This window comes from Phalangium opilio, unplaced genomic scaffold (genome assembly GCF_054372755.1).
Source record: "Phalangium opilio isolate 3A_F unplaced genomic scaffold, DU_Popi_V2 ptg000077l_1, whole genome shotgun sequence".
Lineage (NCBI taxonomy): Eukaryota > Metazoa > Arthropoda > Arachnida > Opiliones > Phalangiidae > Phalangium > Phalangium opilio.
Genome location: NW_028324185.1, coordinates 5,975,028 through 6,000,390, shown reverse-complemented (window position 1 = coordinate 6,000,390; position 25,363 = coordinate 5,975,028). Strand labels below are relative to the sequence as shown.

The following is a 25,363-nucleotide window of genomic DNA, read 5'->3' as shown; positions in this document are numbered from 1 at the left end:
TCTGGGATACAATCCTTTTCATAATCGCCCAGACGTTTTCGATTGGAGATAAGTCGGGTGAATTTCTTGGCCAGTTCATTACATCTATTTCCGGATGATTCTCATTCAAATACGCCATAGTTGCACGTGACTTGTGTATACTCGAATTATCTTGTTGAAATATAAATTTACCGTCCGGAAAATGATTGTCTACGACATGAGGAAAAAAGGTATGTTCCAATACATCAATATATTTATCGGAATTAAGGTTCCCTTCTATTGGCGCTAAGGTGCGGGAAGACATTCAAGTCCCAATGATTTTGTTCTTACAATAAATATACGGAAGTGTCATTTGTTTTACTGAAGTCCAAGCTTTCGTGACATCTGGTTTTGTGGAAAAGCTGAGGTGAAAGTGTTTGACCATTTTCATCCAATTTCTCGCAAAATTATTTATTCTCGCTTCACTCTTATGTTTTTCCCCAAAATTTGGCCGCCCCCAATTTCCCCAAAAGACACGATAAATAAAGACCATTGAATTCTCTTACCAAAGTGAGTGTGAATTTCTTAAAGGGAATACGAATTTACAATTTCATATCATGTTTTACCACGAAAGTAGTATAATATTACACTTTCGAGTCTCTACTTTCAAAATATCAAGTTTTTAATATAATTGAACCAAAGTTTCTATTTTTAAAATCCATTGAAATTGAATCACGAAAACTCAGTTTTGATACATCAATAATTTTGTCTTGTCGAGCTTGTTCGCCCGTTTGATGACATCACTATGACGTCAGGAAAAAAAAGCGCGGGAATCCTATACGCGTCTCGAGCTTCTCGCCAGTGTAAACTCTGGGTCTGATAGCGGAGAGAGTGGCACCATCTCTCGTGAAAAAATATATCTGTGATGCCAGCCTACGGGAAACGTTTTAGCCTTTCATAAAAAGTGCATTTCAAATCATTTCAAATGCATATTGCCAAATAAGCAGAAATCGGAGAATTAAAAGCTTGATATTTTTGAATTCACAGAAATTAATTCTATCTTTTGTTATATAAATCAGAGGTTTTTCAAACGAAGCTTCTCATTCCCTTTAATTTCTTTATTATGGAGTGAAAGTTAGGTTAAGCAACGATATTCGTATTTTAGGAAAACATTTAAATCTTACCCAATCGTGCGCTTGCTGGTATGTCAAACTAAAACAAGAAAAGACATTTTAATAAGATTGAAGAATCTACCTGGAATAGAAGGTCCTGCCTTTGTTACAGATGTTACCACGACACTTCTGTCTGTATATGATTTAGCATAGGAAACCTAATCGACCATATTATCTATTCCTGTACTGGGGGTGCAACGATTCGTAATTTTTCGGAATCGGCCGATTTAATGCATCGGTCTCTGAAAAATCGGCTTTTAATTTAATAAATTTTAGGGATACTTGTCAAAAACTTTCCAAGGACAATAATCTATCTAGTCCGGTTTCCGAGATACTAGATCATTAAGTTCAAAACACATTTTGTCCATTCTTTCTGCTACAACTTTTTTTTGATTAATTCTATCTTTGCTGCCACAAAACGCTGAGAAAATGGGCTTCATTCACCACAACCTTACACTTCTCAAATATATGTATTAAATAGTTTACCAACTCAATTTCAAAGACGTTTAATAAAGTAAATTTATTTGTTAAATTGCAAACTTATACTATATCAAAAGATCAGATCTAACAAAAAAGAGTCTGCCGAAAAAAATCGGCCGATACGATTATTCGGCCAAGTGGCCGATTCTTGGCCGATGCATCGTTGTATCCCTATCCTGTACTAATTTCTCTGAGAGGAGAGTATATTTGTTTCGGTTTATTTACGTCTTCACTTAACGTAAGACGGGTTGGGGTGGCGTTGTGGATAGTATATTGACCTCGCATGGGACGATAGGTCTATAATTTACTTGAGATTTCGCCTTATGGCGAACATGATCTCGGGAATAATTCCATCGAAGTCGTCAATTACAAGATCATCAGTCTTGCTTTCAGTGATACTACGATAAATTAAAGGACGTAACTGAAAAAAAGAATGAAAAGGATGGAAATGAATAAAATATTGCAATATTCGATTTGTGTCGACCTCAGTTGTGAATTAAATCGCCTGATCGAGAGGGGACACGTCATTTGAATCGCTTGACATTCCTGATTCTACATCCTGAGTTACGACGCTTAATTATACTCTAACTAGTGTTTAATCGCACTCTGGCAGACAAGTTAGGTAGTGTTCGGATACCATAAAGTTGACACCAGACTGAACATCTTAGGCTCTAAGAATTTGTTTATTGAATGCCTTTCGTTAGGACCAGTGTCATTTCGGTCGAAATATTTTGAGTATTAATTAATAGTGAATATTATTTTCACCAAAAAGAGATTCATTATACTCGGAATCTTTTAGAGGCCATAGACCACGTTGTTAAACCGTCCACTCCTCCTTCCTCGCGTTTCATTGGCTATTAACTCATATAGGAAACAACCGTCGGCCCTGGGTCTACTCGTTCTGAACAAAGAGAACTTGACATGTAATCGAGTTCGGCACCAGCTAAGTCGATAACACGCTACAATGGGTTTCAAATACATCATGCATGGGTAAGGTGACGGTTTCTACAACTCCTCCCTTTTAATTCAATCAGAAAGGCCTACAGAAAATGACCTGTTAAAGATTCCAAGGAGAAGGAATCTATGTATTCCTTCATGAGGGTCAGAGGCCATAACGTAAAGTCCTTTTGGGGTTTTTTACATTATTGTGGAGGTGTTGGGAAACTCCTTCCCGAATTTGAATTCTCTATTTTACCGAGAAGTAAGATAAAATGCGTTCGAAGGGAAAACGGGTTCACATAAGGGGATTTTTTATTCCTTTCTGCGTTTTAAAGTCGGCATTAAAATACTATCATACCTCGTCCATTGGATACAGACGAATTATCTTGGACGCTTCCATCATTAAAGATTGTATTTAGATCTAAAATTCGGTCTTCAAAGTTGCGATTTTGTTCGTGACCGAAGTCTGCCGCAGTCCTCTTCTTCAACGAGAGACGTAAACGAGTGTGTCGCTGAAGAGAACCGAGTTCCAATCACTTAAATTAATTATTAAATTCAATCCTTTTAACGAAACACGGAAACAATTAAATAACACGGCGTCGATCAGGCTGGCGAAAATTTAATTATTTAAATGAAGAAGAGAATAACAACGTATTTGTAGCAGTTCTTCTTTTATCGATTTATCTCCTTGCGTCAATTTTCACTCGACGGAAACAATTTTCACTTATCTCAATTTTGGGACAAGATTTTTATCTTAAATAACCAAGCAATTCATGGTAAAAAGGACTGGACCAATTTCATTTGATATAGGCTTGAATTAGTTCGTTTTGCTCCATAATTATTTCATATTTATTTTCTTCAAAATTTGCAACTTCATCAACAATCAATAAGTTTTGTTGGTCCAAAAAACTATTTCACGATAGTCACTACTCTATTATTGTTATCAGAAGTGAGATGAGACCAGAAGTACAGAGCTAACCAAATTATTCACTCGGCGAAAGTGAATATTCTTGATAACACAAGAACGGTTGGCCCTCTAGTAGCGGTTTCTGAATTTTCCCTCCAAAACGTGAGACGCTCGCGAGTGGCGGTAGACGGCCGAACTAGATTCAAGGAGCCGCGTCCGTGTTCGGCCGCTTTAGGTTGAGGGGAAGGGGGTAGGAAATGTTTTTGGAACTCGACCAATTTTTATCTCTCTCTCTCTAGTGTAGGCGCGATGGAAGCGGCATAAAATCCTCAAATTTGTTCACTAGTGCCAGGATCTACTACCAATGCTAGAGCCCTTCACTTCTAGTCTCATCTCATTGTTATCCAGAGCAGAGTGCAAAACGAGCCGGAGCAACAACAGCCAATCAGAGTTACCGATTTCGAAAACGTTGCAATTTCATTTTACAATGTATAATAATACTATAACATCAAGTAGGATCTATTGTCATACATAAGGCGTACGCCAGAAACCTTACAACCTTGGTAACACATGAAAATGATGAAGTTTGGAAAAAAATTAGAAAAACATGAAGCAAATACGAAAATTTCTTCTTAAATAAAAAATATAATTTCTACCACTCTAAAATGGGTTGAGTACCAGTGTAAATACGATTGTTTTGCAAGGTAATGATAGCTTCAGCTTCCGGCCACTGTATGTTGACAATTATTACGAACACGCAATATGATTCGAGGTTCAGCAAACAGGCTGTTCATGTCATGTTCATTGCACGTGTATTCGCCTGATTTATCCTAACTTCAATACACTCGTTACAAGCGATTAACACGTGACAGACTCGGATGCCAGTCTCCGACATGACGTAGAGGCAACGTGAGTTCCGTGTTTGTTAACCTCGACCTTGTTCATTTGAAATCACGTGTAATCGAGGAAGTTTAATCTGACTGTATTATTTAATTATTTACTTTAAATACTCCTGCTTCGAGTAATGATGATTAACTTCCTTGTTGCTCGATTAACATAAAAAGGGAAGGCAGGCTCCATTCTCGGGTATCGTACATTCGACATTCAACCGAAGTCTTGTCGGAATTAAGTTCTCGAAATGATGAAGGAATTATCTTTGGTGGTGCTCTTCTTGGCTGTATTCACGGTAAATATACCATTTTCATCTTTGAAACTTTGCAACTGAACCTGGCGTAAAAGACGGCAAACTGAACTGAACCTAACACACTATGCGGGTTAGGATGCCGAAAGAACCATCTTACGAAGACTAGATAAATTAAAAATTATGAAAAGAGAAATTTTATTTTATTTTAACTTAGCAAGAAAAAAAATTGGCAGTCTCTTCGAAATAAGAACTGGTTAAAGTGAAATGACTGAAATCCAATGTTGTAATCAAAGGTTTTCTTTAAGGTTATGTTTGTAGATGGTTTTCGATCGAAGGATGACGTCAGCGAGGCGATTGAAGAGGGAGACAAAGAAAAGCTTTTGGATTTATTAGCGAATGGAACGAACATTAACAAGTGCCTGGATTCGTGGGATAGAACACCCCTTTCACTCGCAATTTGGAAGGAGAAAGAACAGTTAGCCCTCATTCTCATAGAGAAAGGAGCCGATCTGAATCTACGTTGCGCTGGAAGAGAATACCGTTCTCCACTAGCTGATGCGACGAAGGCGGGATTGAAGACGGTAGTTAAAGTTCTTCTCGACAAAGGAATGGTAATTGACAACGATATTTTATGGGAAGTCATACGTCATGATAAAAGTGATATTCTAGAATTATTTTTACAAAACGGCATCGACCCTAACAAACAATTTGGTGATTGTAACCAAACATGCCTTTTTTGGGTGACCCTTCACGGGAATGTAAATGTTACCAAATTGTTGCTTAAAAAGGGAGCGGATATTGAACATAAAGACTGTGAGGGTAATACCCCCTTAAACGGAGTTTGCTGGAATAGGAATGGCCCTACTCAGGAAGCGGAAGACAATCAACGAAGGGGTATGGAGTTTTTAATAGAGAGCGGGGCCAACGTCAACACCGCCGACAACATTTACAAGAAAACCCCGCTTATGTGCGCAGTCTGGTGGCGTTCCACCATTCTCGTTAAGAAATTAATCGAGAAGGGAGCCGACGTTAACGCCATGGACAAGGAAGGGAACACACCATGGTCTACCGCCACAAACTTTTGGAATGAAAACGTCACAAAATTATTGATGGACCATGGAGCTGACATCCACAAAGGGGAAGCGCTGAGAAAAAAGACGGCTGAGAATAAACAGCAATTAAAAGATAATAAACCGCAATCAAACGATAATACTACGTATATTGAATAAATAGTTGTTTTGTTTAACATCATTTTTAAAATGAATAAACTAACTAAATGAAACCCCTTACAATCTTCCGAGTCCCCATTGAAAAGGAGCTATCACAATTTATGTCAAAGCGTAAAAACCTAGTAGTAATCGAGTTCTTTCTCTTAAAATTTAAATGTAGTTGTGACGGATCGTTTCGTTTGTAGTTTCGGCGGTAGGAGAGTTAAGGCCCGTTCACATTACCCAACTTTAGTCAGCTGACAAAGCAGATCTGACCAGTCAGGCCAGATTGTCAGGCAATATGAACGGGTTTCACCCAACCGTCAAGCTCGGATTTTAATCTGGTAGGTAGGCGATTGGAGTCGGGCCGACTTTAGTCAGAGAGGTAGCAAACCAATCACAATAAGCCTTGGCTATTACGTCATGGGAGTAAACCTTAATTTTCACAATTCTCACGAACAGTTCAACACTCAATTTGTTTAAAATTTGAGGAAATAGATATTGATCTTACCTTTGGTCGACGTGTGCTAAACTCCAAATGCACTTGGCAACTGGCAAAGAGAAAACACGTGATAGCCCGCTGAATAGCTTATGTGTTAACACGTGAAAATGATGACGTTAGAAAAACAATTTTGAAAAACATGGAACGAATACGAACATTACTAAAATAAAAATATAGTAACTATTACTCTAAAATGGGCTGTGTAAATATACTTGTTTTGCAATGGAATGATAGCTTCAATTTTCCGGCCACTGTGTGTTGACAATTCTTTGGAACACGCAATATGATTCGAGGTTCAGCAAATAGGCTGTTCATCTCATGTTCATTACACGTGTATTCGCCTGATTTATCCTAACTTCAATATACGCGTTACAAGCGATTAACACGTGATAGACTCGGTTCCTAGTCTCCGACATAACGACGTGGAGACAACGTGAGTTCCGTGTTTGTTAACCTCGACCTTGTTCCTTTTGAAGCACGTGTAATTGAGGAAGTTTAATCAGATTGTATTCTTTAACTATTTACTTTAAATACTCCTGGGTCGGATAATGATGCTTAACTTCCTTGTTGCTCGATTAACATAAAAAGGGAAAGTACACTCCATTCTCGGGTATCGTACATTCGACATTCAACCGAAGTCTTGTCGGAATTAAGTTCTCGAAATGATGAAGGAACTATCTTTGGTGGTGCTCTTCTTGGCTGTATTCACGGTAAATATACCATTTTCATCTTTGAAACTTTGCACCAGAACCTGGCGTAGAAGACGGTAAACTGAACTGAACCTAACACACTATGCAGGTTACGAAGACTAGAAAAAATTAAAAATTATGAATGGAGAAATTTTATTTTATTTTAAATTAGCAAGAAAAAAAAATTGGCAGTCTCTTCGAAATAAGAACTGGTTAAAGTGAAATGACTGAAATCCAATGTTGTAATCAAAGGTTTTCTTTAAGGTTATGTTTGTAGATGGTGTTCGATCGAAGGATGACGTCAGGGAGGCCACTGAAGAGGGAGACAAACAGAAGCTATTAGATTTATTAGCGAATGGAACAGACATTAACAAGTGCCTGGATTCGGAGGGGAGTACACCCCTTTCACTCGCAATTCGGTGGGGTAAAGAAGAGATAGCTGTCCTTCTCGCAGAGAAAGGAGCCGATCTGAATCTACGTTGCGATGGATTTGAATACCGTTCTCCACTAGCTGATGCGACCGAGAGGGGATTGAAGACGCTGGTCAAAGTCCTTCTCGATAAAGGATTGGAAATTGACGACGAAATTTTATGGAAAGCCTTACTTTTGATAAAAGCGAATTTCTAGAATTATTTATAGAAAACGGCATCGACCCTAACAAACAATTTGGTGATTGTAACAAAACATGCCTTTTTTGGGTGGTCCTTAACGGCAATGTAAATGCTACCAAATTGTTGCTTAAAAAGGGAGCGGATATTGAACATAAAGACTGTGAGGGTAATACCCCCTTAAACGGAGTTTGCTGGAATAGGAATGGCCCTACTCAGGAAGACGAAGACAATCAACGAAGGGGTATGGAGTTTTTGATTGACATCGGTGCCAACGTCAAAACCGCCGACAATAACAAGAAAACCCCGCTAATGTGCGCAGTTTGGTGGGATTCCATCATTCTCGTCAAGAAATTAATCGAAAAGGGCGCCGACGTTAATGCCAAAGACATTGATAACCAGACAGCATTGCACCGAGTCGATAAAACCGATATCGCCGAAATGTTAACCGAGAAGGGCGCCGACGTTAACTCCATGGACATGAAAGGGAACACGCCATGGTCTTCCGCCACCGAAAGAAGAAATGAAAACGTCGCAAAATTTTTGTTGGGCCACGGAGCTGACATCCACAAAGGGGAAAAGCTGAGAAAAAAGACGGCTGAGAATAAACAGCAATTAAAAGATAATAAATAAAATAAATGACGTTTATTGAATAAATAGTTGTGTTGTTAAACATCATATCTGACAAGCATAAACTAAATTACGTGACCTTTCGTAACCCCTTACAATGTCCCCATAGAAAAGGAGCTCTCACAATTTATATCAAAGGATAAGCTAGAGGTAGTCGAGATTCTCTCAAAAAATGTAGTTGCAAAGGTAATGTGACTCGTTTACAGAGTTGGAGTAAAGTAAGCCTCAAATTTGATATATCTCACGAACAGTTCAACACTAAAATTGTTTACAACTCAAAGTAATTGATCTTTGTCTTACCTTCCGTCGACCCGTACTAAACTCGAAATGCATTTGGCGTATGGCACACATGATAGCCTAACTTCTACCTTTTCATTTGGTAACACGTGAGAATGATGAAGTTTGAAAAGAAATTAAGAAAAACATGACGCAAATACGAAAATTTCTTCTTAAATAAAAAATATAATTTCTACCACTCTAAAATGGGTTGAATACCAGTGTAAATACGATTGTTTTGCAAGGTAATGATAGCTTCAGCTTCCGGCCACTGTGTGTTGACAATTCTTTCGAACACGCAATATGATTCGAGGTTCAGCAAATAGGCTGTTCATGTCATGTTAATTGCAAGTGTATGCGCCTGATTTATCCCAACTTCAATATACGCGTAACAAGCGATTAACACGTGACAGACTCGGATGCCAGTCTCCGACATAACGTGGAGGCAACGTGAGTTCCGTGTTTGTTAACCTCGACCTTGTTCATTTGGAAGCACGTGTAATTGAGGAAGTTTAATCAGATTGTGTTCTTTACATATTTACTTTAAATGCTCCTGGGTCGAATAATGAAACTGAACTTCCTTGTTGCTCGATTAACATAAAAAGGGATAGGCACGCTCCATTCTCGGATATCGTACATTCGACACTCAACCGAAATATTGTCGGTATAAAGTTCTCGAAGTGATGAAGGAATTCTTTATTGGTCCTCTTCCTGGCTGTGTTCACGGTATTTTACTATTTCCTCTTTGAATCTTGTTACTAGAACATCGAGCAGAAGACGATAAACTGAAGTCAACCTAACACACCGTCATGCTATGCTGATTGGTTAGGTTGTCATATTATGCCTTAAGAGTGGCCTTTACAAGACTTGATAAGTTGAAAACTTACGTGAAATAACATCTCAACTATGATAATAGATATAAAGTGATTGACGACATATTTTATATCATCGTTTGTTTTCTCTCAGGGCTCGAACTGAACTTCTTCGTAAAACTGGACTTTTGAAAGTTCTACATTAAAAGCCCCTTCGAAATACTAAATGGTGAAAGTGAAATTCGCTGTTGTAATCAAAGATTTTCTTTCAGGTTTTGTTTGTAGATGGCGTTCGATTGAAGGATGACGTCATGAAGGCGATTGAAGCGGGAGATAAAGAAAAGCTACTGGGTTATTTAGCGAAAGGGACAGACATCAACAAGTGCCTGAATATCGAGTATCCAACACTCATTACACTCATAATTCAGAGAAAGAAAGAAGAATTAGCCTTACTTCTGATAGAGATGGGAGCCGATCCGAGTCCAACTTGCTCTGCAAGTGATCACTCGTCTCCATTGCTAGCAGCGACCGAGACTGGATCGAAAAACCTGGTTAACGTCCTTCTCGCTAAAGGAGCGAAAATTGACGTCGTGGCTATAATGTACTACATAGCTGACAATCAAACTGAAATTTTCGAGTTATTTTTAGCGAAGGGCATTGAACAATCCGATGATCACGACAGAACGTGGCTTTTTTTCGCGGTCGCCTACGGAAAAGAAAATCTAACTGAATTGTTGCTCGAAAAGGGAGCGGATATGGAACATAAAAACGATGAAGGTTACAAGGCCTTGAACTACGCTTGCTCAATTCTGGGATATAATGACGTGAGTGAGTACGACGTTCTAGAAAAATGTATGGCGATGCTAATAGATGGCGGGGCCAACGTAAACACCACAGACATATATGACATTAGTACCCCATTAATTTACGCCTCTAAGAGTTGTTCCTTCAATATTGTGAAGAAATTGATTGAAAAAGGCGCCGACGTTAACGCCATGGACAATAGAGGAAAAACAGCGTTGTCTTTCGCCATGGACAATTTAAAAAAGCTACCATTGGAATTCACCAGTAAAACAAAACTGAAAGATATTCCTAAATTATTGTTGGAGAATGGAGCTGACGTACGTGTAGGATCATCGCTGAGAGAAATCGTTAAGAGGGATTATGGTTATGATGATGAATTGATCTGGGCGATCAAAATGGGACAAAAAGACACGCTCTTGGATTTGATTTCGAACGGAACAGATATTATCAGGTGCTTGGAGTCGTTTAATTGCAAGCCCCTTTCACTCGCGATTGCCAATAAGAACGAAGAGATAATTCGAATCCTCATAGAGAATGGAGCTGAAGTCAATGGAGTTTGCTATCTTCGTGATTCTTGTTCTCCCTTGGAAGTAGCGACGCGTGAGGGTTTGATGCCAGTGGTGAAAACCCTACTCGATAAAGGAGCCGTTATCGACGTAATCGCTTTAACGACAACCTACGATTATGATCGAAAAGATATTCGCCAGTTATTTTTAGAACGAGGCTTCGACCCTAACAAAACATTTGGTTATTGTAACCGTACTATGTTGTTCGACGCGGCCGCCAAAGGATACGTAAATATGACCAAATTATTGCTTGAAAAGAAAGTGGATATTGAACACAGGGACTGTTACGGTTACACCGCTTTAAATTGGGCTTGCCACGAAATGATGGTTAATCGGACTCTAACCAAGAAGATAGAAAAATGCGTGGAGGTACTAATAGATGGCGGGGCCAACGTCAACACCACAGACCGGGGAGGGAGTACCCCGCTTATTTACGCCGCCGAACGTAATTCCACCATTCTTGTCAAGAAATTAGTGGAGAAGGGCGTCGACGTAAACGCCTTGGACAAGTGGGGATACTCAGCATGGTCTATAGCCAGCGGAAGAGGATATGAGGATATCGCCAAATTCTTGTTGGACCATGGAGCTGATATTCACTAAGGGGAATCGCTGCGAAAAAAATACTCCCATTAATGAAAAAGATAATGGAAATGAATCGTGTTGTTCAATAAATTAAGTTTCATACAATACACAGTTTTTTTTATCTCACATCTGAAAACCAAATATAAGCTTGGTGAATTTTCTTAATCCCTTCACTCTCAGTCATGCTAGCATTAGCGTGAAAACTGCGAATTGGTTTGCAATCAAAGAGCGATTGCTTATTATTTTTCGGCTACTTGGAATTTTTATAAAAATTTACTGTACCAGAAATACATGAACCGAAATTATCTTCGAGGCTTTTTTTCGCCACAGGCAATGTCTCCGAGTGAATGGGGAGGGAGTCTAGAAGGAAGCTTAGTAAATTTTAGCCTCCCGCGGCAGCGGGAAAAATATTTTTTGAATCATGGGTAATTTCGTTGCCATGGTGAGTTTGGTGACAGCCAAACAATTTTTCTTCTTTCTTTAAAATCGTCGTGACGTAGTCTGCAAACCTAGGCCTAGTGGTCAATGGTGCACTGGTTGGTTGGTTTGCAATTATGCTAAACGTGGAAGAATTAGTAACTTACTTAAAAAACCTTTCAAGACCATTTATTTCTCAATTTTGATTAAAAAATAAGGCACTTGATTAAATTTTCACTTCTGGTTAATCCCTACAAGAAGAGCAGACTGCCATTATTACAAAGACTAAAAAGACACTTTCCCACAGTATATTTTTAGTCTGTGTATAAACAAAGCTTCTGGTAGCAATCGCTAGGAAGCGTATTCAAAGCTCCCTCTTGAATCAGAGATGATATGGGGGCTATAAAATACGGCGCCTAAGGAGGGGAAACAGAGAGAACTTGCCTCTAGCGTTAGAGGAATATGTCTTCGATAATTTCGGTTCATGTATTTCTGACAGTACTAGATCTTGCGAAATATTGCGCTGAAATACCGTTTCTAGGGCTAACAGATAATAATAGGGCTAGAACCCTCTTTTAGTCTATAATTTGAACATTCAAGGTTGGTACACTAGTCGTTTTACAACCATGTACCTAGATGCAAACAAAGTATTTACAAAGAGAGAATCGTTGTTTGTTCAGCGGTAATTGCATTTTAGGTCTCGTTCCATGCCCATTTTAGTTTCGGCAGACTCTAAATTGCGGCGCTACTTGCTGTGGGACGTCGAGAAAGTTTGCGGGCTGCGGGGAAAATGACAAAATCGCGGAATAGAACCCTACAGGTGGCGCCTTAGAAGATACAGGCCCCGAGAAAACTGACATCCCGACGGCCCTATATACTTGCTTCGTGCGCTTCATCGCAATTTTCGACATCAGTGAAAAATTACATATTGCTTCATGGTGGCAGAGTGTTAGCAGCTAATGGAAAATGGCAACACTCAACCCGATGAAATAAACAAGAACGCTACGACCGGTAGTTAAGCATACTAAGACCGGGGGGAAAAACATTTATTAAAATGGCATGAAAATATCTTCGTGTCTTTAAAAATTCAGATCAAGATCTTTAATATAAAATGAACAAACACATTTTTATAACGTAATGTTAGCTTCAGTTTCCGGTCGATGTTTTGATGATTCTTTCCAAACACGCAATATGCTTAAAACTTGAACAAATAGACATTAGTTTTAAGTTTACCTTAGGCGCGTGCGCTTGGTTTAACCTTAACTCTAAATGAATGAGCAAAGAAAAAAACGTTTCAGACCCATTTTTACACGTAACGTCTGGTTTAACCTCGACCTTGTTCATTTGGAAACTCATCTAATCGAGGAAGTTTAATCAGATTTTATTCTTTAATTATTTACTTTACTCCTTCTGGGTCGAAAAATGAAACTGAACTTCCTCGTTGTTCGATTAATATAAAAAGGGAAGAGCACGCTCCATTCTCGGATATCGTACATTCGACATTCAACCAAAGTCCTGTCGAAATTAAGTTCTCGAAATGATGAAGGAGTTCTCGGTGGTCCTCTTCTTGACTGTGTTCACGGTAAATATATTATTTCTCCGCTCAAGCTTGGTACTAGAACCTTACGGCGAATTCTCTGCGGGTCAGTTGGCCGTCTTTAACGCAAAAAGACAATCTTAAGAATGCGTCAAAAATAATTAAAATACAAACTATGACGTCACAATGTAATAAGTGATTGACGTAAAAATTTCAACGTTGGTTTCTTACTTTCTTGGAGAAAAATTGCGCTAATTGTTCTTCGTAAGACTTGGTCTTTAAAGTTCAATAAGAAAAAGCCCATTCGAAATAGGTGGTGCTGAAAGTGAAATTCAAAAATTAAATCAAAGGTTTTCTTTCAGCTTTTAGATCAAAATGGCGTTCAAGCGAATGGTGACATCATCGAAGCGATTGAAGCGGGAAATAAAGAACAGTTACTAAACTTAATAGAGAAAGGGACAGACATTAACGAGTGTATGAAGTATGGAACACCCCTTTCAATTGCAATTCGGAGGGAGAAAGAAGAAATAGCTGTTCTTCTCGTAGAGAAAGGAGCCGATCCGAATCTACGTTGCGCTGGAGTAGAATACCGTTCTCCACTAGCTGATGCGACGGAGGCGGGATTTAAGACGCTGGTTAAAGTCCTTCTCGATAAAGGAGTGAAAATTAATGACGAAATTTTAAAGGACGTCATATTTCATGACCAAGCGGATATTTTAGAATTCATTATACAAAACGGCTTCGACCCTAACAAAGAGTATGATGATTGTAACCAAACATGGCTTTATCGGGCGGTAATTCACGGGTGTGTAAATGTTACCAAATTGTTGCTTAAAAAGGGAGCGGATATTGAACATAAAGATTGCGACGGTAGAACCGCCTTCATCTGGGCTTGCATCGATGGGAAGGGTTTTAGTCCGGAACGAGACGACAAACTGCGAAGAGGTTTGGAGTTACTAGTAGATAGCGGGGCCAACGTCAACACCGCCGACGTTTACAAGGTAACCCCACTAATGTGCGCCACCTCATGGGGTTCCACCTCCGTCGTCGAGAAATTAATCGAGAAGGGTGCCAACGTTAACTCCAAAGACATTGATAACCAGACACCATTGCACCGAGTCTACAATACCCATGTGGCCGAGCTGTTAATCAAGAAGGGCGCCGACGTTAACGCCATGGACAAGGAAGGGAACACGCCATGGTCTATTTCCATTGAAAGAAGAAATGAAAACGTCGCAAATTTTTTGTTGAAACATGGCGCTGATATCCACAAAGGGGAAGCGCTTAGAAAAAAGCTCGCTGAGAATGATCAGGAAAGGTAAAAGTAAAAGGATAATTAAGTTGATAGAAATAAATTACGTTTATTGAATAAATAAATAAATATTTGATTTGCGTAACATCATATCTGACAAGCAAAAATTAATTTGGGTGACCTTTCGTAACCCCTTACAATCTCCAAATACAAAAGAAGCAATCATCCTTATGTGAAATGATATGAGCTGCTCAACGTACGTGCACCTATTTTTGGAATTATCAAGTTTTTTTTCAACTGAATATGTTTTCCCCTTTTCCAAAATTTTCCTAAAGTCGATATGTTTGCCCCCAAATAATTGCTAATTAGCTTGATTATTGCCATCTTTTCCAAAAATATTATTTTTTAGTTTCTATCCTTAAAAAAGGTGTACTTTTAGCCATTAGTGAAATGATAACCTAGAGGTAATAGAGTTCCTTCTCTTAAAAAATGTAAAATGGATTTGCCAACGTCATATGTGCCTTGTCCTTTACAGAGTCGTTGCGGTAGGGTGGTAAAGTAAGCCTCGGTTTTGAAACTTCTCGCGAACAGTTCTACGCTCAAAATGTTTAAAACTTGAGTAAATATATTTTCGTCTTGCCTTCCGTCGACGTGTGCTAAACTAAAAATGCACTTGGAAATTTATCAAAGGGAAAACACGTGATGGCCTCTCACGTTAGCCTCGACCTTTTCATTTGGTAACACGCGAAATTGATAAAGTTTGAAACCTGGAACAAATACAGTAACTATCACTCTCCCCCTCCCGCTTCCTTGGGGAGCCCCCCCCCCTTGGGAGCAGAGCAAAAGGCCTTGTCGTGGCGGAGGGGGCCCGAGTTCGGTGTGCCGGTTAGGATGGTTCCTTGGGCTTGCCCTTGGTTCGGACCTTTCCCTGCCCCGTTCCGCGAACGGTTTGCTCGGCCGCCTCGCCCCCGCCCAGGTGTTGCTATTGCTCATTCCCAGCTCTTGGCAACCCTCTGGGGACCGCGGATACACTTTTGGACCGTATGGCACTGCTGTGCTCGGAGGGCGATCCCCCGGCCCCTCGAGCCTTCTGCTGCCTTAGTCCGAGCCCTGTCACCGACCACCTCCTGGCTGGGCTCGCCGCTGACGGTGTCCCGCCTCTGTCACCTGCTTAAGGGGCGTTGCCGGGCCCGCTGGCCGATCCCGTTTGCCTTGACGGCGGTTCCGCAGGTACCATTTTGGGCACAGGGATGAAGGCAGGACGGGGGTTCTGTTGATGCCCCCGCGCGCAGGTGCAGCGCCTAATCAAATGCATTCTGAGTAACTATCACTCTAAAATGGGTTGTGTAAATACTCTTGTTTTGCAATGTAATGGTAACTTCAGCTGCCGGCCACTGCGTTTGTTTTGACGTTCCTTTCGAAAACGCAATATGTTTAAAACTTGAACAAATAGACATTCGTTTTAAGTATACCAGACTCAACTACTACTCATCCACATAAGGTCTGGGCTAACCTCGAGCTTGTTCATTTGGAAACTCATTTAATCGAGGAAGTTTAAACAGATTGTATTCTTTAATTATTTACTTCAAATACTCCTGGGTCGAATAATGAAACTGAACTTCCTTGTTGCTCGATTAACATAAAAAGGGAAGGGCACGCTCCATTCTCGGGTATCGTACATTCGACATTCAACCGAAGTCCTGTCGCAATTAAGGTCTCGAAATGATAAAGGAGTTCTCGATGGTTCTCATTCTTTCTTCATTCACGGTAAATATACCAATTTCATCTTTGAAACTTCGTACTAGAACCTCGCGTAGAAGACAGCGAACTGAACACTAACTTGTAAGTGACGTAGTAATTCGAAATCATCGTTCTACAAATGATTATCCTCACTGGATAGCAAACTATAGTCTTGTTTAACATAGCCCACGTAACGATCAGACATTTATCGCCATATTTAAATTATCGTCAAAGGGCAAAGGTCAATATATACAGTATATTGTTCAAAATATAATTCTCTGAAATCCAAAAAATAAACAATTGACGTGCAAATCAAGGTGCGTCATATACCAGGGTTTGAACAAAGTTTTTATATTGAAAATCCCTGAATTATCCAGCTTACCTGTGACGATATTTTGCCCATATCCCTGGGACCATTTTAAGTACGTGTTTACCAGACGTCACTTCATAATTACACCTGCAGCATATATTTTTCATTGCTCGAAGCAATCATGGTTAGATATATCAAACGAAATCCCTGACGTTTTAGCAAGAAACTTTAAATCCCTGTCTTATTTTCCCACTTTCCAAATCCCCGTTTTCCGTACGAACCCTGTATGTACACAATCGGGCCAAAGAAGCGCACTAGCAACTTGTTAAACACCAGCTGCAATGTGGTAATGAAAGCTGACTCTTTCAGGTTTTATTCGTAGATGGCGTTCAATTGAATTACGACGTCATGGCGGCGATTGAAGAGGGCAGCAAAGAAAAGTTACTGGCAACCAAAAACAAAGGCTATGAAAATTGCTTGTATCCCGTGTATCAAACGCCACTTTATTTTGCCATTAAAAGGAAACAAGAAAGGTTAGCCCTGTATCTCATAGAGAGAGGAGCCTATTCGGAAGAAGCTTGCAAAGATGTTGAAACTCGCGAATATTTTGAAAATCCAATTCAGGCTTCACCACTAACAGCGGCGACGATTGCCGGGTCCACGCCGCTGGTTAAAGCTCTTCTGGCAAAAGGAGCTCACATCGGTCTATACGCTTTTGTCAATGCCTTGCGCTATAATCGAACCGATATTGCCGAATTACTTTTTGAAAATGGCTTCAATCCCAACGAAACATTGGGTTTTTGTGAGAAAACTTTCTTCACTGGAGCGGCCGAAGAAGGATGCGTCGATGTAATCAGATTATCGCTTGATAAGGGAGTTGATGTGGAACAGAAAGACTGCGAAGGCAATACCGCCTTACTATTGGCTCTCCGAAATTGGAGAAATAAGGATCGGAATCTATTACCTGACAACAGACAAAAATGCGCGCTGATGTTAATAGATGGCGGGGCCAACGTCAACGTTAAAAACCGTCTGGAGTATACCCCGCTTTTAGGCGCCATCTACTCCAACTCCACCGTTATCATCAGGAAATTAATCGAAAAGGGGGTCAACGTTAACGCCAAGACCAGTTACGGAGAGACGCCATTGTCCGCCGCAAAAAATATGGAATTGGAAAATATCGTGCAATTATTGTTGGAAAATGGAGCTCGAATAGTCGTAACAGAAGAGTTGGAAGGACGTGGTTGGGACGACCCATCGACTGATCACCTGATCAATGCGATTGAAGCGGGAGAGAAAGAAACGCTTCTGGATTTATTATCGAAAGGGGCGAAGATCAACAAGTGCTCGTATAGGGTAAAACACACGCCGCTTTCGTTCGCGATATCTTTGAGAAACGAACAAATAGCACTATTCCTGATTGAAAAGGGAGCCGATCCGAACGCCTCTTGCTGGAAAAACGATCCTTTGAGTAATAATCCCTTGGCAACAGCCGCCAGTCAGGGTTTCATGAGACTGGTTAAAATCCTACTCGATAAAGGAGCGGAGATCAATCTACCTGCTTTACTGAACGCCTACGAACATGATCGTAAAGACATTGTCCAAGTATTTGCCCAAAAAGGCTTCCACCTCAACAAAACATTTTATCGTTGTAACATTACTGTTCTTCACTTCGCGGTCAGTGATGAAAACATAAAGGCGATTAAATTCATGCTTGAAAACGGGGTGGACACTGAACAGAAAGACTGCAAGGGCTTTACTGCCTTAAATAGGGCTTGCCGCGACCTGCAGACATTACCAGAGGATTCGGTAAAATGTCCGCTGATGCTAATAGATGACGGGGCCAACGTCAACACCAAAGACTACCAGGGGATCACCCCGCTTATTTACGCCTCTACGGGTAATTCCATCGTTGTCGTCAAGAAGTTGATCGAGAAGGGCGCCGACGTCAACGCCACGGACGACTTTGGTAACTCGGCATTGTCCGTCGCGGGCAAAAATGGATTTGAAAACATTATCGATTTTTTGTTGGACAACGGAGCTGGTATACATAAAGGAACCAGGCTGAAAAAACTCCCTTGGAGCGCTCCGTCGACTGAAGACGTCATCGAGGCCATTATGGCGAGGGACAAAGAAAAGCTCACGCTATTGATATCGAAATGGGCAGATATCAGCGATTGCTCGGCCAAGTATCTTTTCACGCCCCTTTCTTTCGCGATTGAATTGAAGCAAGAAGAGATGTCTCTGATTCTTTTAGAGAAAGGAGCCGATGCGAATGCGGCTTGCATGTTAAGGTTTGAGCATCATACTCCCTTGGAACGAGCGACGCGTCTGGGTCTTACGACATTAGTGGAAGCCCTTCTCGATAAAGGAGTGAAAATTGACAAAAACGCGGCACTGAGCGCCTTAGACCATGATCGAAAAGACATCGTCGAGTTGTTTTTACAAAAAGGTTACGACCCTAATTATAAGTTAGATTTTTGCGGCCGCACTTTGTTGTTTTTCGCGGTCGCTAAAGGATGCGTCAATATTACCGAATTATTGCTTGAAATGGGAGCTAACATTGAACACAGGGATTGTCGTCGTCACACCGCCTTAAACTGGGCTTGCCGGGAAATGGAGTTTAACCAGAATCTTTTCGACAAGATAGAAAAATGTGCGCTGGTGCTAATAGATGGCGGGGCCAAAGTAGACAAAGCAGACCAGGACTGGACAAGCCCACTTATATTCGCCACTTCCGCAAATTCCAGCATTATCGTCAAGAAACTAATCGAGAAGGGCGCCGACGTTAACTTCAGGAACAACTATGGAAACACACCGTGGTCTATCGCCAACACGAGAGGATTTTACCAGATCGCCAAAATCTTGCAGGATCATGGGGCAGAAATTCACAACCTTGGGTAGAGAGTAAGGGAGTCATTAGTGTAAGAAGGGAAATTATGAGAATAGAAATAAAATAAGTTTGATTGAATAAATAGTTGTTTTGTTTAACATCAAATCTGATAAGCGTAAACAAAATTGGGTGACGCGGAGTGATTTTGGCGCGAAATAAATTTTTAGTAAGTGTGGCAAGCAGAAACAATTGGCAGCCAATGAAGTATGGTTTGAGAGAGAAGAGCGTGGAACGAAACAAGTTGTCCCGTACCTACTGTTGGATTGTGAGGATGATAGTTGTAGTGCACCTTTTTTGGATTTTAAAATAAACCGGGGTCTATGCGGAAGTGCATTTGAATTCAAATGATCAAAATATTAATAGCCTTCATCATGTTAACACATCTTAATACTGCACTGAGTTTCCACCGATTTAAAGGTTTTTATCGGGGGTAGTTAAACCAATTTACTACCAATGAAATTGCAGCACTGCGTCGAAATAGAAGTTTGTTTTCGTTTTTAAGTCTGACAAATTTTTCCAATACTTAATAACACTATTACAAACTTCACACTAATCACGAAATTGACAGCGATCTGACTGCCATTATCATCAACCGGAAAGTTAACGTAACTCCGGATCCTGGTTAATGGGCAAACTAAACTTGTGAAACTGAGCTATAGATGACGGGCTTGGATTGCTCGGGAGAAAGCGCTTTTTGCAAAGCATAACCTACTTCCAGTACTTATAGGGAGCTGTAATATGATCCACTTATGGTCTTACCTTTAGTCGAAGTGTACAAAACTCGAAATGCACTTGGCAACTGGCAAAGGGAAAACTCGTGATAGCCTCCCGCTTAAATTACGGGTTAACACGTGAAAATAGTGAAGTTTGAAAAGCAACTAAGAAAAACATGAAACAAATACGAACAGGCCTTCTAAAATAAAAAACAAAACAACTATCACTCTAAAATGGGTTCAGTAAATAAACATGTTTTGCGATGCAATGATAGCTTCAGCGTGTGTTGACAATTCTTATTATTCAAGCTTCAGCAAATAGGTTGTTGATATCATGTTCTTTGCACGTGTATGCGCCTGATTTATCCTAACTTCAATATATGCGTTACAAGCTCTTAACAAGTGACAGACTCGGATGCCATTCTCCGACGTAACGTAGAGACAACGTGAGTTCCGTGTTTGTTAACCTCGACCTTGTTCATTCGGAAGCACGTGTAATCGAGGAAGTTTAATCAGATTGTATTCTTTAACTATTTACTTTAAATACTCCTGCGTCGGATAATGATGCTTAACTTCCTTGTTGCTCGATTAACATAAAAGGGAAGGCACGCTCCATTCTCGGATATCGTACCTTCGACATTCAACTGAATTCCTGTCGGAATTAAGTTCTCCAAGTAATGAAGGAATTATCTTTGGTGGTGCTCTTCTTGGCCGCATTCACGGTAAATATACTAAATTTCATCTCTGAAACTTCGCACTAGAACCTTAGGGCGAATTCTCTGTGGGTCAAAATTAAGTACGCTCTCAGCGACCGAATTGTTCTTCGTTCAATAAGAAAAAGCCTATTCGAAATAGGACGTGCTGAAAGTGAAACTCAATGTTGTGTTTTTCTTACAGGTTTTGTTTGTAGATGGCGTTCAATCGAATGATGACGTCATGGAGGCGATTGAAGAGGGAGACAAAGAAAAGCTAGTGACTTTAGTATCGAATGGGTCTGACATCAACGAGTGCTTGGAATCAGCCGATGAAACGCCTCTTAATTTTGCAATTCTGAAGAAAAAAGAGGAGTTAGCCCTTCATATCATAGAGATGGGAGCCGACCTGAACGCGAGTTGCGCCGGAAGTCGTTTCAGTACTCCACTGGTACCAGCGACGAAGTTGAGATCGATAAAGCTGATTAGAGCTCTTCTCGATAAAGGAGTGAAAATTGACGAATGGTCTGCCGCTTTAGCGATGAAAATGGCTGATTACGAAATTGATATTTTTGGGTTATTTTTACAAAACGGCCTCGACCCTAACATAGAGTGTATTGAATGTAACCGAACTTTGCTTTATTTGTCTGTCACTTTTGGGAACGTAAATCTAACCAAATTGTTGCTTGGAAATGGAGCGGTTATTGAACAAAAAGACTGTGACGGTTATACCGTCTTAAACGGGGCTTGCAGACTTCTAGGAGATTATAGACGGAATGATTATGGCCATCTAGAAGAAACTTCCGAGATACTGATAGATGGCGGTGCCAACGTCAACACCATAGACGAGGAAGAGAGGACCCCACTTATGTTCGCCACCGAGTTTAATTCCGCCTTCCTTGTCAAGATACTAATCGAGAAGGGCGCCGATGTGAACGCCGTGGACATGAGGGGAAACACAGCTTGGTATATCGGCCACCGAAAACGATTTGATAATGTGGTGAGATTATTGCTGAAAAATGGAGCTCATATGCTCGTAGGAGAATCGCTAAGAGAAATCATTGGGAATTCTCTATCGACGGATGACGTCATCGAGGCGATTAAAGCGGGAGACAAAGAAAAGCTATTGGATTTGTTAGCGAATGGAACTGATATTAACCGGTGTTTGGATGGGAATGCTTTTACCCCCCTTTTATTTGCAATGAGGAAAGAAGAGATAGCACTAATCCTCTTAGAGAAAGGCAGAGCGGATCCGAATGGAACTTGCGAGGGGTACGAGGCTCCAACTCCTTTGGCAATTGCAGCCCAGGAGGGTTTTACGGCACTGGTGAAAGTCCTGCTCGATAAAGGAGTGGAAATTGACGAAGACTCTTTAATGAAATCCATTTATAATGATCGAAAAGATATTGTCGAATTATTTTTACAAACAGGCATAGACCCTAATAAACCACTTAGTTATCGTAACCAAGCTATGTTAACTCGGGCGGCCGATAGTGGAAGTGAAAATGTAACCAAATTCTTAATTGAAAAAGGAGTAGATCTTGAACTAAAGGACTTTCAGGGTTGCACCGCCTTAAACTGGGTTTGCGTCAATCTAGAAAGCAATTACACTGTGTACGAAAAGGTGGAAAAATGCGCGGTGTTACTCATAGATGGCGGGGCCAACGTCAACACCACAAACCGGTTTGGGCTTACCCCGCTTATTAACGTCAGCGAGCATAATTCCAGCATTATTGTCAAAAAACTAATCGAGAAAGGCGCCGATGTTAACGTCGTAGACGAAATGGGATACACACCGTGGTCGATCGCCAACGCGAAAGGATTTCAAAATATCGCCAAAATCTTGTTGGACCATGGAGCTGATATTAACAAAGGGAAATCGCCGAGAAGAAGACACCCTCGTTAATGAAGGTAAAGAAGAAGAGAATGTAAATGAATCGTATTAATCAATAAATTAAGTTTGATTGAATGCAGCATAGTACATTTTAATCTCATATCTGAAAGATGGGTGAATTTTTCTTAAAGCATAGCGTGGCTCCAGTGGATCCCCTACAAGTTGTCTTATCCTTACGGACTCCAGTTTTGGATTGGCGAAGGCAGGAGACATTTGTGGGCGGGATTTATATGTGCATGTATAAATCCCGCGCACTAGCCTTTGCCAAGACTAACCCGGAGTTCAGGAGGAAAGTCCCTTTGTAGGGGATCCACTGGTGCCGCTTTAATTCCTTTACTTCTCATTCATGCTAGAATCGGTTTGCAATCTAAGAGAGATTGCTTTGAGAAGCACTTTTGTGGGCTCTTTGAACCTTTTTTTCAGCTAGTTTCAACTTTTGTAAAAATTCACGCAACAAGATCTGGTTTTGAATTATAGGACTAAAATACAAGTTTGGTACATTGCGCGTTTATACAACCGTGTAATAAAGCGGAAGACAAAGTAGAGCTCACGCGATTGTTATCGAAATGGGCAAACATCAACGATTGCATCATAGTTGGGTCAAAGGTACAATCATCAGACTTGAAATTTTTATTACAAAAAGTGAAATTCTCCATTTCTTTCAACTTAAATAGATCTGAAACGCATTTACAAACTGGCTTGGATCCGATTAGTTTTAAACATAATATTCTTAACTGGATTCCTGCTGACGAATGATACTTGGCATTCCCAGTATTAGTGATTCCAACTTCCGTTCTGTATTGATATTGTTAATACTTTGGTTCTTAGCGCCGCGTAGTACTTTTTAGTTTTGCCGCTCTTTAGAGCTGGAAAACTATTGTTCTGACCGCTGCTGGCTGGCTGGCTGGCTTTTTTTTGCTGTGACCTGAGGAGTTTCGTCATAAATATTTTGAAATTCCCGCGATTTTTAACTGAAAATTCACCCGAAGTTCACGTTACGCCTCATAGGTGGCGTAACGTATTTTATTTCAATTGAAATTATTTTTCCGTCGGTGCGGGGCCTCGAACCTGCGATGTGCCGATCCATACTAGACGCCAGTGAAGGCGCCTGAATCCGTGACTCAACCAACTGACCCACGCTCGCTTAGTACAAAACCCGAGTTAAGTTAGACTGTAGAGTAGAGAGAGGTAGAAGCGAGCGGGTAGAAGGATGTGGATCCCCTACCCACCCACCCTCCCCTTCCCGGCGCGCGCCAACCAGCTGCAACTGGATTTTGTAAGTGGGAGAGGAGAGAGAGTAGAGAGAATTTTCCGGAGGCTTGCGTAGCGCCCGCCAAATTATTTTTTGCAATGTAATTTATATCAATGAAACATACTCATTTAAAGTTAGATAATTATAATTAGCTAATATGATTATTATATTTAAAAAAAATTATATTTTTTAAGTAATAAATTTAACGATAGTTGCTGAAAGATCCAAATAGAGGGCAACATGAGATGTCATAAACATTAGTTTGTTGTCTCTCTGCCTCCAGTCTCCTATTGCAAGGTCCAAGGCTTAACGGATGATCGATGATTAGATAGTTTAATCAGGTGTTTAAATGTAACTTAATCCCGGCGATACCATGATTAATGACAAACGCAATCAACATACTCATGGTTTAATTAAAGTTAATTAAATTGAATTGCTCAAAGATAATTATAAAATTAAATCAACAACTCAACTATCTGCTCAACGATAATTTGGCTAGTTTTTGTCAGTCATGCTGTTTATTTAAACGTAATTAAACAATGGTTAAATACTGCAGCGTGTATGGGTGTAAATTTCCACGCGACGTTAAATTGTCGAAACAATGGGATATAGCTTTAAAAATGGGTAAGCCACACACCAAGTCCATGGTTGTCTGCTCCCTTCATTTTAAATTAGAGGATTACCGCCTTCAACCGAAATATGAACATTCAGGTATGTTTTAAGCGTATAATATTAATTTAAAACTAATTATAATAAGAGTTATTATTGTAGATAAGTTAAGTTACCCTCCCAGGCTTAGACCCTTGGCTGTTCCTTCCAAAAAACTCCCGTTAAGGAAACATGATCAACAAAAGTTCAAGGCTAATGGGAGATTGGAAAGACTGAAAAAAAAGGAATCAGCTCTCACAATCTCCAACTTTGCATGCAAGTGAAACAGCTGAAATAAATGGACCAGCAGACCCAGAAATTCTAGCTGAAAGATTGGGGATTGATGCTGTTCAACAAACTACCGAGGAAACTACGACCGACAAATGCACCACTCCAAACCCCAATGATAAATGCACTATGGTCAGCACCTTGAAAAATCATACATGTTAAGTTAATACTTCTAATGAATTATTGAATACCACCTCTATAATTTCATTAACAGGATTACAAAGTACTGGTCTATTTGATGCGATCGTTAAAAATATTAACAGTGAGTTTCCTAGTAGCATCTCAATGAATGTTCGAGATAGGGTATTTTTGACACTCATAAAAACTTGGCATTTCATTTACCGCTCTATCAGCTTTGTTTGGAATAAGTAAAGTTCAGATCTCAAATAATTTTTAATTAACTCTTACGCAGTTGGTTTCGCTTCTCAAATGTGCGATAAAATGGCTAGA

At 40.2% G+C, this 25,363-nt stretch overlaps 3 protein-coding genes across 3 annotated transcripts; all 3 read left to right on the top strand.

Annotated features, from left to right (window-relative positions):
- Positions 1–2,574: 2,574 nt before the first annotated feature.
- LOC149657100 (transient receptor potential cation channel subfamily A member 1-like) lies at positions 2,575–8,240 on the top strand. The gene is made up of 6 exons (XM_089844670.1): positions 2,575–2,600; positions 4,521–4,642; positions 4,919–5,816; positions 6,899–7,020; positions 7,277–7,614; positions 7,746–8,240. Exons 1-6 carry the CDS (start codon positions 2,575–2,577, stop codon positions 8,238–8,240), a joined length of 2,001 nt encoding a protein of 666 aa, XP_089700796.1.
- Positions 8,241–21,378: 13,138 nt separating this feature from the next.
- LOC149657099 (uncharacterized) lies at positions 21,379–22,737 on the top strand. Its single transcript, XM_089844667.1, has 2 exons — positions 21,379–22,338; positions 22,393–22,737. The coding sequence occupies exons 1-2, from the start codon at positions 21,379–21,381 to the stop codon at positions 22,735–22,737; spliced, it is 1,305 nt and encodes a 434-aa protein (XP_089700793.1).
- Positions 22,738–24,496: 1,759 nt separating this feature from the next.
- LOC149657098 (uncharacterized) lies at positions 24,497–25,043 on the top strand. Its single transcript, XM_089844560.1, has 2 exons — positions 24,497–24,688; positions 24,749–25,043. Exons 1-2 carry the CDS (start codon positions 24,517–24,519, stop codon positions 24,907–24,909), a joined length of 333 nt encoding a protein of 110 aa, XP_089700686.1. The 5' UTR covers positions 24,497–24,516; the 3' UTR covers positions 24,910–25,043.
- The last annotated feature ends 320 nt before the right edge of the window (positions 25,044–25,363 follow it).